This window comes from Lynx rufus, unplaced genomic scaffold (genome assembly GCF_022079265.1).
Source record: "Lynx rufus isolate CCGP_SWC_20201006 ecotype Redwood Valley unplaced genomic scaffold, mLynRuf1.p SCAF_20, whole genome shotgun sequence".
Taxonomy (NCBI): Eukaryota; Metazoa; Chordata; class Mammalia; order Carnivora; family Felidae; genus Lynx; species Lynx rufus.
In genome coordinates, this window is record NW_025814835.1 from 4,275,070 (window position 1) to 4,292,500 (window position 17,431).

Genomic DNA, 17,431 nt, shown 5'->3' on the forward strand with positions numbered 1-17,431 from the left:
CTGCATCATAAAACGACCTAAAAAATGCTTCCAGCATCTTGTAAAATTAAGACAGAAATCAACTAAAAATATTTTTGACGAATATTTTCTAAGACAGAAAACATATTTCAAATGGTTGTGACAAATGGCGAGTTCTCTCTACTCCAGTCACATGTGTGAAAACTTACTGAATTTAATTATAAAAAATACTAAGGAAAATATTTACAGGGGTAATAAAAGAGATGTTAAGGAGTTTCACAAGAAGCCCATTTCTAGTTGAGATACCACCTCGTCCTTGGTTAAATATTGCATCAAGTATTCTGAGCCTCCCCCTCATCCAGACAGGAAAGAAAAATCTTGAGATCAAAATCTTATGTATTAATGACTTCTATGGGCTACACTGGCCAAGACGTAAGTAAACCAACAAGTAGGGTTGAAAAAATCCAAGCGCATTTGCTACAAGTTTAGCAAACAATAGAGTGATCTTTAATATGAGGCAGGAATTGTAGATTTTATTCCACAGCAACATGATATATCATATTTCTATTAGGATTATAATTTTGAGTAACTTAAAAAATAATAAGAATAGTAAATAAAATGAAAAACAGAAGAGTAAAACATTTTTTTTTAAAGAATGTGTGTAAGACTAGAAATCTACATTATACAGTTGAGGAAAACTCTGGCCAAAAGCAATCATAGGGAACACTTAAGTTATTCCAAGATCCGTTATAGGGACACAATACGTAAATGATCAAATTGCCAGAGTTTCGCTTGACGTTTTAGTTTTCTTTAATTTGCTAAGTGGCATTTAAAGTATAATATATGATTATTCTTAATATTTTTAATACTGCAGGTAGCCTTTTGTCTTAGTTCTCGTGACTTATCAGTGGTTTGATGTTTAGTATACATTTATTGTATTTCCCCCGCAAATCCTAAATCAAAAACAGAAGCCAATGAGAAGTTTCACATAAAAGAAAGCCCAATTATAGCCATCTATTTTTTTTTGTGAGAGCCAGTGTTACCAGTGAAACAGAACATAGTTTGGTATTAATAAATTCTATGGGGAAATAAGGATTTATATTTTTAGGAACAGTACTTACTATAACATTTTAAAGGTTTTCTATTTTGTAACACAGAAGTGACAACTAATACCTAACAAAGGGAAATGAAAATACAGAAAACCGCTAGACTGTTTCCATTTAATGTAGAAACACATCTTAAGAATTTGCTGCATAGATAACATGGCAGAACAGTGTGCCATGAATCCAAATTTATGCTCTGAAATTAATGAATAGTAATTAATGATGAAGAAGTTACAGAGTAATGATGGAATATACTGATTTGTAATGAATTAGACTTTTGGATATTTTCAACAGTAAAAGCTTAGGAGAGGAGTACATGTTTACATCTGAATAGAATGAGATGTCATTGCCTAAATTAATAATGCAAACTTGAAAAATAGCCCCAGGTTCAAAAGACCAATTATAAAATTCTTCTGTAAACAAGTCTATATTCACATTTTTCATGAATAATTATAACTACAACTATTTCTTCACTAATATTCCATTTATATAATAAAAATATATTTTCAAGTAAAACTTAAATAATAGTTCAGTTTCCAACAATGGTAACTTTACCTGCAAATAAGTGTTAATAACGACAAAGATAGACATAATTTTTTATCTATCTACATTAAGGAATAATTTTTATCTCTCTACATTAAGAATAAAGATCTAAATGGGAAAAACATATTGAAGTATTTTAAGCAATAAAGTATTATGGAAAGAATCAAGACAAAGATAACAGTATCTTCTTTGAAATATGTGATTATCTTATAGGTATTTTTATTCTCTGGAAACCTACACACTCAAATTTATCTATCCTGTGAAAAAAGATATTCTCCTTGTTGTAAGATAGATATGGTAAGCATTTCCTACTTCCTATGCTATGCAACCAAAACAATCATTGTGAACTTACCTGTCTGCTCATTTTTAAGTCTTTTGTTCATCAACAAGAAAACAACGGTATCTGCTGTAAATTCTATATTTCGTTCATAGTCCCTAACATCACTATTCATGTGTCTGCAAGGTTTTGTATTCCTAGGCAAGGTTAACTTGTCTTCTGTTCACGAGGGAAAGCAGACCTAACCATATCAAGATTGATAAAACTGTCATACGAACAGAAAGCACTGAAACTACTAACTGTCAATAATCAAATTCTTTTCAAGTTTTAAGATGAAACTACCCTTGTATCAAGAATTTCAAACATTTCTAAAGGAAATTTGATAGATCATTAGATTTAAGTGTCCTGAGTATTAATTCATGGGACGGTGACAATATTCTTAGAAAACACAATCTCCTTTTGCGCACAGTGGCTGATGGAGGTGTCCGACAGATGGGGCCCAGCTGGCTCAGATGCACTTCTAAGTGGAAGGGATAGGGCCTCAGGGAGGTAACTTGCATACGGGACACGTAGTAGAACTTCAAGCTCAGCAAAAGTGTAACACAATTTCATATCAAGAAACCTGAAGAACATTGAAATGTTTAAGCATACAAAGACTTAAGAGTCTACCAAAACACAGTACTTACCGGAGAGACAATATTCAAGTCCCAACCATTGTAGTCATACTATTATTAAAAGCCATAAGTCCTACGTCCAGGAATTTGTTTTAAAAGATCATGCATAAGATATGCATAAAGATTTGGGAATAAGCATTTTCAAAGGAAAAACCAAAAATGGCCCAAATGTCTAAAAACTTAGTAAAGTGACTACTGTATATTCATCTAACTCAGAGCTATGCCAATATCAGGTTTATATTAAGAGAAGAGTAATTTTCAAATGAGGCACTTGAAATTCTAAGGTATTTCAGCAATTATCCAACAATTGATTTTGGATTCAATGTATTTTTAACAAATTCAAAAACTGGGGAAAAAAATCCATTATGACATGTGTTATAAATACATTTCAACACACCAAAGACTCTCAGGGCATCGAAACTCTTGCACTGCCTCACTGAACAGTATCGTGAGATTACAAGGTGTAACCGTTCAAAGGTCTAATCTGGGACGAGAGGAAACCCGGGGTTCCGGTATTTCAGCCAGGCGCGGCCAGGGATGTCTAAGTGCCCCTCCTCTAAATGAACAACACCCCTGCTATTCTCATTACCCACATTTGTGAAGGAGCAAGGGGCAGCTCAGAGGTGAAGGATGTCCGTGCCTGCTGGGTCAGTTCCTCTGGAGCTTGGCTCTCGACTACATCCTCCCGCTTACCCCAGAATGAGGACGTAAAATGGACAAGGCTAACCCAACAACTACTGCTAAAGAAACTTCTCTGTCTGAAATGTTTTTGCTTGTCAAAACAGTATTGTATGATGATTTTTTAATATTGTAAGTAAATATTACAGATTTAACTATGAAATCCTATTTATTAGGGGTAAAAAACACTCTTATCTATTTTATATAAGGGATGTGAACATGATCCTGTTTGAAATAACAGTTCTGCTACCTACAAGTAACAGTTTGAGGGGCACCTGGGGGGCTCAGTGGGTTAAGGGTCTGACTCGTGGTTTTAGCTCAGGTCATGATCTCATGGTTCATGAGATCAAGCCCTGTGTTGGGCTCTTTGCTGACCGTGTGGAGCCTACTTGGGATTCTCTCTCTCTCTCTCTCTCTCTCTCTCTCTCTGTTTCTTCCCTAGATGAATGAAACAGAAAGGTAGTTACAATTTGTTAAGTATGAAAAATAAAATTTATAAGAAACAAAAAAAGCCTCCAAAACAACTCAAATCTAACGCATACAAACTATAAAGATATAATACTAATAGCTAAAAGTGATAATTAAGGGAAATTTTTACAATTTTTCTAATTGCTTTTCTGTGTTTTACAGGGAATGCAACTACATAGTATGACCTCTTTAATAAGGAAAAGAACATTCAAAGTGTTCATGTTTTTAAGCAACTCCTATCACCACCTTAAAACGTGTATGTCTACCTCTAACTGGATCTCCGCTTTACCAAATTTCCAAGAAACACCAATCCAGTGCTAAGCAAAGACAGAACTCATAAAATGTTGAATGAATGAATAATTAATGAATGAAATATATCTGTAATATCTCTGTACTATTAAATGACCTTTCACATAAATAAACTTAACGCAATAATGAGGAAAATAATAGAGATCATGGCAATATATTTACTGAATGCAGAGGCTACATCCACAGGAATACAAAAATGTCTTTTTCAACGAAGGCTGCACCTTAAGGTACACGTGCTAACGCTTAACACAGCGGGCTGCGGTGCAAGGACCACCCTCAATGTTTCCGGTCATCACGGGTAGCGGGGTCCGTGAGGTCCTCGGCTCCAGGATGGAGAAGGCGCTCACACAGTGGCTCAGGCTTCACAGTCCGGCTGCCCGCCAAGTCCGTGGGGTCCGACCGACCACCTAACGTGCCCTGAACTCCCTCCCACGGGCTCCCGCTGCAGGTTGATCGGGCTGCAAGCTCCACTGCCCGCGTGGCTTCTCACGCTGCACTCTCCACACACCTTACGGTAAAATGGGATTATCTGCCGTTGCCCGCATCCGTCTCAGACTTCTGGCATCTAGGCTTCGCGGCGGCTGCAGAGCAACTGTGCAGGGCGGCAGACATCCCTCAGCCACCGAGGAGCCGAGGGAGGGGACTGAGCACGCGTGGGCTCTCTGACGCTTTCGGCCAGAAAAGGCTACAGCCACCCCCGCCTCCTGCACGCCGGTACCACACCCATGGGACCGGGACTTTTACCCGTTCTTCGAGCCCTGGGAGAAATGCTCTCTCGAGTAGGGCGTCCTGTTCCTTCTCGAGGGACGCCCCTGGCCGTTCACTTTCCTCAGTGAAATCCGTGTTGTGATTACTCAGACATACTACCGGCCACCTATTACGCTACAATATCCTTAAAGGCGGGAGACACTTCTCGTCTTCGTCGCCTAAACGCGCTTCACTCATTGGAGACAAGGTGCCACACGCCCTGAACGACCGATTCAACGGAACCGTGCCTCACTTGGGCAAGGAAATAAATCACTTGAAATTCAGATGCACAAAGGATGATAAAACCTAAGTGTTAAGAATATAAAAAACGGAAAAGAACTCGGAAAAGAATTTTAAAAGTAGTCACTAGAATTTGATGGTGACATCACCCCCAACCTGAGGAGCTGGGCCAACTTGCGCTGATCAGAAAAACTGTTCTTTCGTGGAGAATCTGCCCGGGTGACCCACTTGACTCTACTCGCCAAGCACTGAAAGCATTACCTGTAGTCGCACCAGGGGCATCTGTAGGGTTTTTCCCCCGTGTGCACCCGCTTATGTCGAGTCAGATGAGACTGGGTTGTGGAGGCAAAGTTACACTCATCGCATTTGAAAGGTTTTTCTCCTGCAAAACATAAAGCAATGTTGTACATGAATAATTGTATAAAAAAACTGGAAATGAAAGGCTAAACCTGTTACTGACAATTAAAAAGGAAACTTCTTTCCATATAAATGTTAAGAAGATAGGTTAATCGACTGCTCACACTTGGGACATGTGAATATTCTTTCTCAGAGTGAGAAACTTAGAAGATATCACTGATTTTTTATTTCTGTATTTGAATGGAAGCAAGGTATACCTTATGTAGTTCAAATGTAACTTACACAAACAGAAATCTAAATTACAGCCTGTTCCAGCACTGTATTTGGAGTCATTTAAGAAACTACGTTACACCAGAGCCCATCATAAAAATCTCAGTGAGGATGAAACCACGAAAAAGCATATAACAGAGATATTTTTTGAAAATGCAGCATACAACTTAACTAAAATCTTAAAGTTAAATGTGAAGAAAAAAATACAGCTAAAAATGGATACCTATTTAAAAAAACTGATACAAGTAAGGAGAAATTACAGTTCACTAAAGTTGAATAAGAGATCACCTCAGAAAGAAGCCTCAAAGAAACATGTAAAATAGTATTTAACAGCACTCCCTTGTGTGGACAGAACAGCTCTACCTACGAAGACATTTTACCCCGCAGTTGGTTCAAGGGCTTACACTCCACTCAAGGCCAGTCCTTTGATTGATAACTTTCTCCCTGTTAACCACCCCTCCTCCGCACACACACTCATTCGAAGAAACCATCAAATCTTAGTTTTTAACTGTACTAGCTGCAGTGGCTGGTGAGCACTTGAAACGGGGCTATTGAACTTTAATGAATGTAAATTTAAATTTAAAAACCTGATACTGGATTCTCCTGTAGAAAAAATGTTTAAGTTTGTATAGAACACTTGGGAATGGGAATCTACTTTCTACAGAGTGTTATCAAATCTACATATGAATCATAAATTTGGTATAAAAATGTAGCCTCAGGATTGAGATGCACTAGAAGTGTAAATAAAATGCATACAAAATTTCAAAATCCTAGAACATAAAAAATAAAATGTCACTTATGATGTTATATTGATTTCATGCTGGAATGGTAATAATTGGGATGCATTTAGTTAAGTATTTTTTTCAGTTTCAAGTTTTTATTTAAATTCTAGTTAGTTAGCATACAGTGCAATGTTAGTTTCAGGTGTAGAACTTAGTGATTCATCACTTAAATACAACACCCAGTGCTCAACCCTACAAATGCCTTCCTTACTCCATCACCCACCCACCTTCCCCTGCGGCAACCCTATTTGTTCTCTTTTGTTAAGAGTCTATTTTATGGTTTGCCTCTCTTTTTCCCCCCACTTTCATTTGTTTTGTTTCTTAAATATCACATATGAGTGAAATCATATGGTATTTGTCTTTCTCCGACATATTTTGCTTAGCATAATACACTCTAGCTCCATCCACATCATTGCAAGTGGCAAGATTTCATTTTATTTTATGGCTGAGTAATATTCCATTGTATATTTGTACCATATCTTATTTATCATGCATCAGCTGATGGACATTTGGGCTCTTTCCATAATTTGGCTATTGTTAATGGTGCTGCTACAAACATTGGGGTGTGTGTATCCCTTCGAATCAGTATTTTTGCATCCTTTGGGTAAATACCTAGTAGTGTAATTGCTGAAGCATAGAGTAGTTCTATTTTTAACCCTTTGAGGAACCTCCATACTGGTTTCCAGAGTGGCTGCATCAGTTTGCATTCCCACCAATAGTGTAAGAGGGCTCCCCCTTTCCACAACCTTGCCAACACCTGTTGCTTCTTGTGTTAATTTTAGCCATTCTGACAGGTGTGAGGTGATATTTCATTGTAGTTTTGATTTGCATTTCCCTTATGATGAGTGATGTTAAGCATCTTTTCACGTGTCTGTTACCCATCTGGATGTCTTCTTTGGAAAAATGTCGATGCGTGTATTCTGAATTTGTATGGAACCGCAGAAGACCCTGAAGAACCAAAGCAATCTTGAAAAAGCAAAGCAAAGCTGGAGGTATCACAATTCCCCAGACTTCAAATTCAATTACAAAGCTGTAGCGATAAAGACAGTATGGTACTGGCACAAAAACAGACACATAGATCAACAGAACAGAACACCCAGAAATGTACCCATAACATATGGTCACCTAATCTTCGACAAAGCAGGAAAGAACATCCAGTGGAAGAAAGACAGTCTCTTCAACAAATGGTGCTGGGAGAACTGGACAGCGACATGCAGAAGAATGAACCTGGACCACGTTCTTACACCATATACAAAGATAAATTCAAAATGGATGAAAGACGTAAATGTGAGACGGGAAACCACCAAAATCCTAGAGAAGAACATAGGCAGCAACCTCTCTGACACTGGCCAGAGGAACTTGTTACTCGATGCATCTCTTGAATCAAGGAAAATAGAAGCAAAAATAAACTACTGGGACTTCATGAAGATAAAACGCTTCTGCACAGCAAAGGAAATAATCAACAAAACTAAAAGACCACCTACAGAGTGGGAGAAGATATTTACAAATGACATATCAGATAAAGGGTTAGTATCCCAAATCTATAAAGAACTTATCAAACTCAACACCCAAAAGCCAAATAGTTCAGTTAAAAAATGAGCAGAAGACATGAACAGACATTTGGTTAACTTAAAAAAAAAATCTCATCAGTTACTTTATCATTTAAAAAAAAATTAATGTTTATTCATATTTTGTTTTTGAAAGAGAAAGAGAGAGGGAGCCAGTGGGGAAGGGGTAGGGAGGGAGGGAGACACAGAATCCGAAACAGGCTCCGGGCTCCAGGCTCCGAGCTGTCGGCACAGAGCCCGACGTGGGACTCAAACTCACAATCTGTGAGATCGTGACCTGAGCCGAAGTTGTACACTTAACCGACTGAGCCACCCAGGCGCCCACGTTTTCATTTTTTAATATGGTTGCCAGGAAACCTAAAGTGACAGGTGTAGCTTGCATGAATGACATTTCTGTTGGACACCAATGAACTAGAGAAAGCTTCACAACCACTTCCTTCCCCAAAGCAGTTATAATATACAATAATACTCTTCTCGGGAGACATCCTTTCTGAGAAATTTTACACAGAGAATGGATTAGTTTTACATATATTCAATAATTCTACTTGCCACTTCTTAATTCTGATGTTTTTAGAATACTCTTGTAAGGATACGGACTTACGCAGAAAACAAAGCATGAACTAGGTTGGTATAAAACTACGTAATTCAGGGAGCAACAAAACTGTATGTGTCTTGAAATCAGAACGTTGAGAAACTTGTCCCCCTGTTTATAACGGCCTTACCCAGAGCTGTGGTGACAGCGAAGTGAGTGCATCCACGTCTCATGTGACAGTGTTCTCTGTTCCCGCAGCCTCTGGTGGCAGAGTCAGAAGAAGCCACATGGGTTGCAGTCCCAAACCAGGTTTTGCCACATTTCGCTCCCTACCTGCCAACTCCCGGACAAGATCAGAAGGGTAGAACCACCAAATGAGCGGGACACGTGTGAGGATTAGAGAAGACGAAGCAGGTGGAAGGGACTTAGGATGCCCAAGGCCTTGCTTTTGCCGCCCTATAACAGGAATGCCTGAACACGGGTAAGGGCGCGCACTGGCCTATCACAAAGATGAAAAAGGTGCACACACGCCAGTGGTTCTCATCAAGCTCTCCCAATCAGTAAAGGCAAAGCTTCTTAGATGCAAAATAATTATGTGGTTTCACACAGATCGTCGATTTAACGTAGAGATACCATTTAATAGATCCTAGAAGGAAATATTCGATTTATTCTTGTAAAAAGAAGACCATATGGAAAGAAGAGCAAATTCTTGCAGCTGAGAGGCATTTTTGTACCTTTCAGCCATCTGTTCTTAGGATAAGGCTCAGCTATAACACCCAATCCAGTGGTCACTCAGGTCAGCTTGGATAACTTTGTTCTTGGTTTCCAAACTGCTGGTCAAGTCACTTAAATTGGTATAGACAATGCAACTATACTGAAGTGACTTATACAAAGATTCACTTTCATGATGATGGTGGGTTTTGCTTTTATTTGAGACGGTATACGATCTTCATCTTACATAAGGCTAAAGAAAACAGGTCTACCTCTTCAAATTTGATACAGGAATATGCCAGGTCGTAAAAACATCGACACCCCCACAAAAGCATGTCTGAAAACTTTCACAGTCATTGTAAGAAGCAAATCGAATCGCTCAATGAATTCAATGCAGAGCATCTTGACCGCACACGAGGGTCACACGGCAGTTCTCACGGACGACGGAAACACACCGTGATGCACCATCTGCGCTAAAACACACGTGTTCTTAACTGTTTCACCACTCTGAAGTATCTACGCTGACCATACCGGGCAGAACGCAACTACCACCACAGTCAAGACAAGGAACACAGCCACCCTCCTGCCAAAGGTTCCTTGTACCCCTCTCTCTCTTCTGGCTCAGATCATCCTCAAGCAAACTCTCACGTGCTTTCCGCCACCGCATATTAGTTAGCGTTTTTCCAGAGGTTTACACACATGGAGACATACAGTATGTGCTCTCTCTCGTCTGACCTCCTGTCAGCGTTATTTTGTGACTCACTCGTGTTACTCCAGGTGTAAATATTCGTTTCCGTTGCTGAGTAGTAGAGTAGCATGCCGCGGTATGAAGGTGCCTCAATTTGTTTCTCCATTCGAGGACATTCGAGCTGTTTTCATTTTTGGGTGTTACAAACAAAGCTGCTATAAATCCTCATGTGCAAGTCTCTGCTTGGACAGGCATCTCCTTTTCTCTTGGGCAAACACCTAGGAGTGTGCTGCCTGGGCCACTGGGAAGGTACACATTCATTTTGTAAGGAACTGCCAAATTATTTCCCAAAGTGGTGTCTCCCTTTTACATTGCTGTCAGTTGTGCAGGCGAGTTCCCACTGCTCCAAATCATCACCAGGACACGGTATCATCAATGTTTCAAAACCGTACTTCTCTAATCATGTTGAGAAGCATTTCGTGATTCCATGTGCTTCTTTGCCACATATTTATATACTTTGGTGAAACGTTTGTTCAAATCATTCAACCCTTTCTTTTTCTTTTTTTTTTTTTTTTTTTTTTTTGATAGGGCGAGGGAGCACATGTGCAAGCAGGAGAGAGGGGCAGAGGGAGAGAGAGAATCTTAAGCAAGTTCCACGCTCAGTGCAGAGCCCAGTGGTGCAGGGCTCAATCCCACAACCCTGGGATCATGACCTGAGCCCAAATCAAAGTCGGCTACTCAATGAACCGAGCCACTCAGGCACCCTTCATTCAACTCCTTTTTAATTGGTTGGTTGTTTCTTTATAACAGTGTTTCTAACTTATATATTACAAATACAAATCCTTTATCATATTCGTGATTTACACGTATTTTCCCCAGTCTTTGGTTTGCCTTGGCATTCTCTTCACAGTTTCTTTCAAAGAGGAAAAGTTAATTAATGTATAAAGTTATTAACCTGTCATTTTATAATTTTTCAACTTATGTGTTTTTTTTTTTCACTTACGAATCAGGTTTTTGATGTGATATCTAAGAAATCTTCGGTAATCTGTGTTCACAAAGATTTTTCTCTTCAATTTTCTTCTAGACTTTATTTAGTTTTGAGTTTTACATTTAGATATGAGTAGTTTTGAGTTAATTTTGTACATGGTATGATATGTAGAACAAAGTTCATTTTTACTGTGGAAGGACAGCATTATATATTAAAAAGATTAAAATGCTTTTTTTCTTTTGTAAAAAAAAAAAATCTATTCACCATGTAGATGTAATCTCTATTCCATTCCACTGATAGATTTGTCTTTGATGATGCCGATGCCAGAATGACTCGATTACTGTAGCTTCATAATAAGTCACAAAGTCAGGTAGTGTAAGTCCTCAGGTTTGTTCATCTTCCTCAAAGTTGACTATTTCAGATCGTTGATTTCCATATGAATTTTAAAATCTGCTTGTCAATTTCAGAACATCAAGAAGCTTGATGGGATCTGAGTCTCCTGAGTCTATGAACATGGTATATCATCCTACTTGGGTCTTTAATTTCTCTTGGCAACACTTTGCAGTTTCCAACGTAGGGGTTTTGCACATCCTTTGTTAGATTTATCTCTAAATATTGTACCTTGGTCTCAAACAAGTGACAAATACAGGCATAGATCTCTTCTGTTCCATTGATGTATCTGTGTACCTTTATGCTAATACAATACAGTCATGATTATTATAGCTATATAGTAAGAGGTCAAGTTAGGTAGTGTAAATTTTCCACTTTTAACATAATGGATTCAAGTGGTCAAACAACTTAAAGATTTTTTTTCATTAAGCACATACACAAATATACCCTGATGTCTTCTTACTCCATTCAACCTAGTGTTTGAAAATGTGTGGCACCATAACTCACTGCTAACTTGTTTATTCTAATAGCCTTGGTAGGCATCTTTAACCTAACCATTTTTCATAGAGTTGGCAGGAATCTAGGAGGGTAAAGGGTGATACTATGGACTCACTGAGTTCGTGGTATAAATGAAAGGTCATCTTTAAAGTTCATTTTCTTGGTTTGGAGGTTTAACATAAGAACTTTAAAAACATGGTTAATGTAGCTTATTTCATTTAAATTTTTATGACTTTTTATGTGACATGATTTAAACTTAAAAAAAACACTTTTAAATGAAAATGTCATAGTCTCTAATATTTTAATACCTTGAAGTTCATATTAAGCAAGAATTATACTGCAGTGAACTATGAGTTGTCATTTCATACCCAACTTGACAACACTGAGCCACTGTAGATTAAATTGCGTAATACTAAGAAATTTTGAGTTCTATACAGGCCGACAGAAAAAAATATAATGCTACCAAAATATGCTACATAAAATATTATGCGTTAACAAATAAGTAAAGAAGGCTCAAGCATGTCTCCTCTCTTGGTAGACGAACTCCATGTCAATTTATACAAACTACAGTGAAATCTGTACACAATGGTTAATTGGTAACTCATTCATCTTGTTACATGCCCAATGCTACTGCTGACATATGTTAATTGGCATTTTTTTTTCAATCCATAAATGATAATTTCTTCAGGTAATTTCAGGGAATTTCTTCAAGTAATTTCTTTTTTTTTTTTTAATTTTTAATTTTTATTTTTTTTTCCTTGAGAGAAAGAGAAAGAGAGACAGAGCATGTGTGGGGGAGGGGCAGAGAGAGAGAGAGGGAGACACAGAATCCGAAGCAGGCTCCAGGCTCTGAGCGGTCAGCACAGAACCCGACATGGGGCTCAAACCCACGAACTGTGAGATCATGACCTGAGCCGAAGTCGGACGCTCAACCAACTGAGCCACCCAGGTGCCCCACCTTCAAGTAATTTCTTTAGGAAAATATACTTCTGAAATACAGATACAGAAGTAGTTCTTTGTTGTCATTGTTGTTGTTTTAGTCTCAATATATAGCCAGAGAAATAAATGCACCTTCTAGGTTGTAAAACTTGAAGACAAAAAAAATCTACAAATTTTAAATAAGAATTCTAGCTTGCTAATACTTGTTAATGCCTGAAGTGAGATAGGTACCATCACACACTTGTTAAGGAGTGATCAAAATGATTTAGTGCATTGGGAACAGTCCTTCTGAATCCTTTGTCATTCTAACTCCGGAAAGATGAGTAAATCCAAGAGTAAGGCAATAAGTACTCTTGAACAGTGCTATCTCTAAGTCAGTAGGGCTCCCTGTATACACCCTACTCGAAACAGCAGAACAAAGGTGAATGTCCTTTCCTCTTATTTCCCCTTTTATGACATAACAGTGCACACTGAATTGTGTTGCTCTTCACCCTCTCCTTTATGAGCGACAATCTTGGCCAAAATAACCATTAAGGAATGTTCTGCATCTCAGGTACCTCTGACGGGGAAGTAAAAGAACATCAGAGGGGGAACACCAGAACGGCTCTGGATATAGAGCACTGCCCTTTGTGTGTCAACAATCTGTCAAAAAGGCTGCACACTCCTCATGGAAACTCACACTTTGCGTTCCTTTGGGCAGGCTGGTGGTTATTAAGCTGGCCAAGACTCTTCAACTCCACGTGAGGATTTGCTCCTGTGCCCTTGAATCAAGGGTCTCTGACAGGTGATAAAAGTAAATCTTGAAATGGAAGATGTTTTGTGTCAGCCCCTGGACACTCTGTATTGCAGCAGGGAATTATTTACGCCATTTGGAACACTTTTGATACCTATCCCTTTCCAAGCTGATTGTAATTTGCGTGGGCACTCTGTGCTAAAAAGGTAAACCATGTCAAAGAGGAATACATCGGAGAAATATAGATTTCAAATGCACCACACGATTCCGGCCTTGGGGGAAAAAAAAAGTTGCATGTTGCTTAAATATTATAAATCCGGCATAAAAGTGAAGGGCGTAGACGGAGTTGTACTAAGCTGTTTGGCTGAAGCAAACAGTCTTAAGAACTGACTTTGGTATTAAAGAATCATGTTTGATTTGTGCCACAGAGGCAGATAAATGCCACAAAGACAGATGCCTCTGTCTGTGAGACATTGTCCTATACGGTATAAAGTTAATAGCAAAGTAATAAGGAGCCTCTGGACCTGACATAAAATATAAAGTTGTGCCTCCTCAACGCAGGCTTCGTGATCGATCACCTGTAAGCGCCTGTGATCACAGCACGACTGTCCTCACTGCAGGGGGCGGGGGGAGTGCTGCCAGGCTGGCACAGGTGGTGCACAGGAGGCTCTCCTGGTCCGCAGGCCACAGCGGGGTGGGACCGGCCGAGCAACAGTGACTCCGATAGGAACGTTTCGGGCACCGAGAAACACACTTCACCGCATGCGCACGCTTTCAACTTCCAAGATGGCCGCTGAGGATGACTGCCATCCACAGGGCCCCTTCTCCCATCTCTTAAGTCACTGGATTGAAAGAGTAGGTAGCTGCAATAAACTTGAAATGGGCTTTCACATTACAGAGTTAAGTGTGTGTCTCCAACATCATGTTAAACACTGGAAATTATATTCAATACTAACTCTAACCTCATACGGAGACGGAAATCATAGAAACTGAAGATCTAGAAGAAATGGCATTAATTTTCATTGATCTTTTTTTTTTTTTTTTTAATGTTTTTATTTATTTTTGGGACAGAGAGAGACAGAGCATGAACGGGGGAGGTGCAGAGAGAGAGGGAGACACAGAATCGGAAACAGGCTCCAGGCTCCGAGCCATCAGCCCAGAGCCTGACGCGGGGCTCGAACTCCCGGACCGCGAGATCGTGACCTGGCTGAAGTCGGACGCTTAACCGACTGCGCCACCCAGGCGCCCCTAATTTTCATTGATCTTAAAAACACTATCCTGGGCATTAAAAGCTACCTACAGCTATCCGTTAAATATAACATATTAAGATTCAAAATGTACCACAGAACGTATTTTGTGTATCTTCATTTCACGCCAGCGGGAGTGTAACGGCCAAACCACCCCTGTCATGGCCCCCCACACAAAAGTACATTTAGTTACAAATCATGTTACCACATGATTTATCATCTACACGAGGTCACTTTTGATAATAAAATAGTTCTATTAATAACTAGAAGGGACAGGGGCTGCTGGGCAGCTCAGTCAGTTAAGCATCTGACTCTTGATTTCGGCTCAGGTCATAATCTCACAAGTGTGAGATTGAGCCCCACGTCTGGGCTCAGCACAGAGTGTGGAGCCTGCTTTTGATTCTCTCTCCTCCTCTCTCTGCCCTTCCCCACCTCATGATCTCTTTCTCTCAAATAAATCAACTTCAAAAAAAATAATAAATTAGGAGGGAAAAGGCCATAACAGTACTGTCCCAGGCACATAGAACTTATAATTATTGGGGCGCCTGGGTGGCGCAGTCGGTTAAGCGTCCGACTTCAGCCAGGTCACGATCTCGCGGTCCGGGAGTTCGAGCCCCGCGTCAGGCTCTGGGCTGATGGCTCAGAGCCTGGAGCCTGTTTCCGATTCTGTGTCTCCCTCTCTCTCTGCCCCTCCCCCGTTCATGCTCTGTCTCTCCCTGTCCCAAAAATAAATAAACGTTGAAAAAAAAAAAAAATTAAAAAAAAAAAAAAAAAAAAGAACTTATAATTATTAACATAATTACTTATAAATCCGAGTAAGTAATCAATTTTACTAAATATTTAAAACTTTTCATTCTTAAGTGTTCCTAACCAAGGCATCTATTTTATTTTGCTGAATCATAAAGAATAAACATCATAAAAACGAATCCTCTTGAATGTCACTATCTACTTCTGTTGCCCTCTCTGTTGCTGTCCCTTCCTAACGGCAAGAACAGATATGGCAAGAACAGATACAGTTAGGTGGGCGGAGATGTAGCCCAGAAGGCGGGGCTGCAGATAAGCAGGTAGCCAGCTACGGGGGTAGGGGCAAGCACAGGGAAGTCAGAGGGAGACACTGAGGGGAGGGGGCACGTCTGAGAGCAACCAACCCCCAGCCTCACCCCCAGGCAAAGTCTCGGCTGCAGGGAGGTCCACACTTTGCACACAAGCTCTCTGTCCTCCTACCGAACACGAATTTACAGAGGGCCGACTTTTCACATGCAAAAAACAGGTGAATTCACATGTTATTCAAAGAGAGTTTTCAGGAGACCCTCAAGTACACGGATTTTCCGAAAACCGAACAGACAAGCAATCGAGGGCCACGGACGGACGGACGGACGCCCGAACTGACCTGTGTGCTGGCGCCGGTGCTTGGTGAGGGCGTGCCGCGTGCCGCCCGCGAAGCCGCAGAGGTCACACAGGAACGACTTCTCGCCTGTTGCAACAATAAACAGATGAGGGACTGCGGAGGTCACAGATCATTAAAACATATCTATCAAGGCTTTCAGGGTTACTAATTCCTCCAATCAAATGTTTCCATGTAAATATGTCAAATGGGAATGAAATTACCACTGCGGTTTATTGACTGTGATAAAATCTGAAAAGCACCACTGAACATAATTACATACTTGTCAGACCCATAAAAATTAGCTTTATTATCAATGGAATGGTTTTGTACAACTTCATTTCTGGTAGATGTCTTCCAGATGGGGCTGCTTTATGCACTTGAACAGTTTTTATGCATATCCTGATTTTTTACAATTCCCATACATCTGGCCTTTCTGAGCTGAGTAAAGATTGCTTGGAATAGTTAATATACAGTATCTATGATTCTGCTTAAATAAAGCATATTGAATTTTCCAACAACTGAAGGAGACTGAATTGGTTTTACCTGATTCTATCAGGTTCTTCCTTAATGACTTCCTACTTAATAATATGAATTAAATGGTTTCCTTGAGCATACTGAAGATCCCAAGTAACAATAAAATCTGCATTACTCAGTACCAATAACAATCCAGGGCTGTTTATGTTTCTCAAACTTTCATGGCATAAAAAAGGAAGTCTAGGGATTGCTAAAGAAACTGTACAGAAACTTCAATTATTCATCTTTAATGATAATTCTGGACTGAAAACCTCTGCAACAACTAGAGACAGATTTGGTAGCCGCAGTATTTGCTTAAAGTGTGTAAATGCTCATTCCATTTTAGCATTTGCACACAAGTGAACATCCTCCCCTACAGTTTATAAATGCGATCTATTGTCTTCCTGCAGCATATTTAGGCGGTAGGTGCTGGCGAGCTGGGAAGTTTACCCCACAAGGCTCAAGAGGAAGGGCCACGGAGAATAAAAATGGTAACCGTGGGTAGATATGGGGGAATCATGAAATACTTTTCAGGAAATGAAACAAATCATTTGCATCTATTTTTATGTATTTTACTCATTTAGATGTTTAATGCAACAAGTCTTTCAAGGGTTTTGCCCGAGTCAGCTGGCTTTTGTCCTAAAACGTTCTGGCGTATCATAACAGAAATTCAGCTTGATGTGTTTTGGAAATGGTGATTGCCTTTGTGAAGTTAGAAAAAACAAAACAAAACAGTACATCTAGGAAGGCAGAATAACTTCCATAACCAAAAGAGTCTTCCCTTTACTTGAGAGCATTAGTAGCTGTTCTCATTTAAACGAACATGTAGTA

At 39.6% G+C, this 17,431-nt stretch overlaps 1 protein-coding gene across 3 annotated transcripts in view; it reads right to left on the reverse strand.

Moving 5' to 3' along the window:
- The window catches only part of ZNF407 (zinc finger protein 407), a 459,316-nt gene that overhangs the window by 166,510 nt on the left and 275,375 nt on the right, over positions 1-17,431 (reverse strand). For all 3 annotated transcript variants that reach the window (XM_047086264.1, XM_047086265.1, XM_047086266.1), the window contains exons 6-7: positions 16,091-16,174; positions 5,259-5,379 (exon numbers count right to left, since the gene is read on the reverse strand). In XM_047086264.1, the coding sequence (XP_046942220.1) occupies positions 5,259-5,379; positions 16,091-16,174 (205 nt within the window). The remainder of the gene's footprint in view (positions 1-5,258; positions 5,380-16,090; positions 16,175-17,431) is intronic.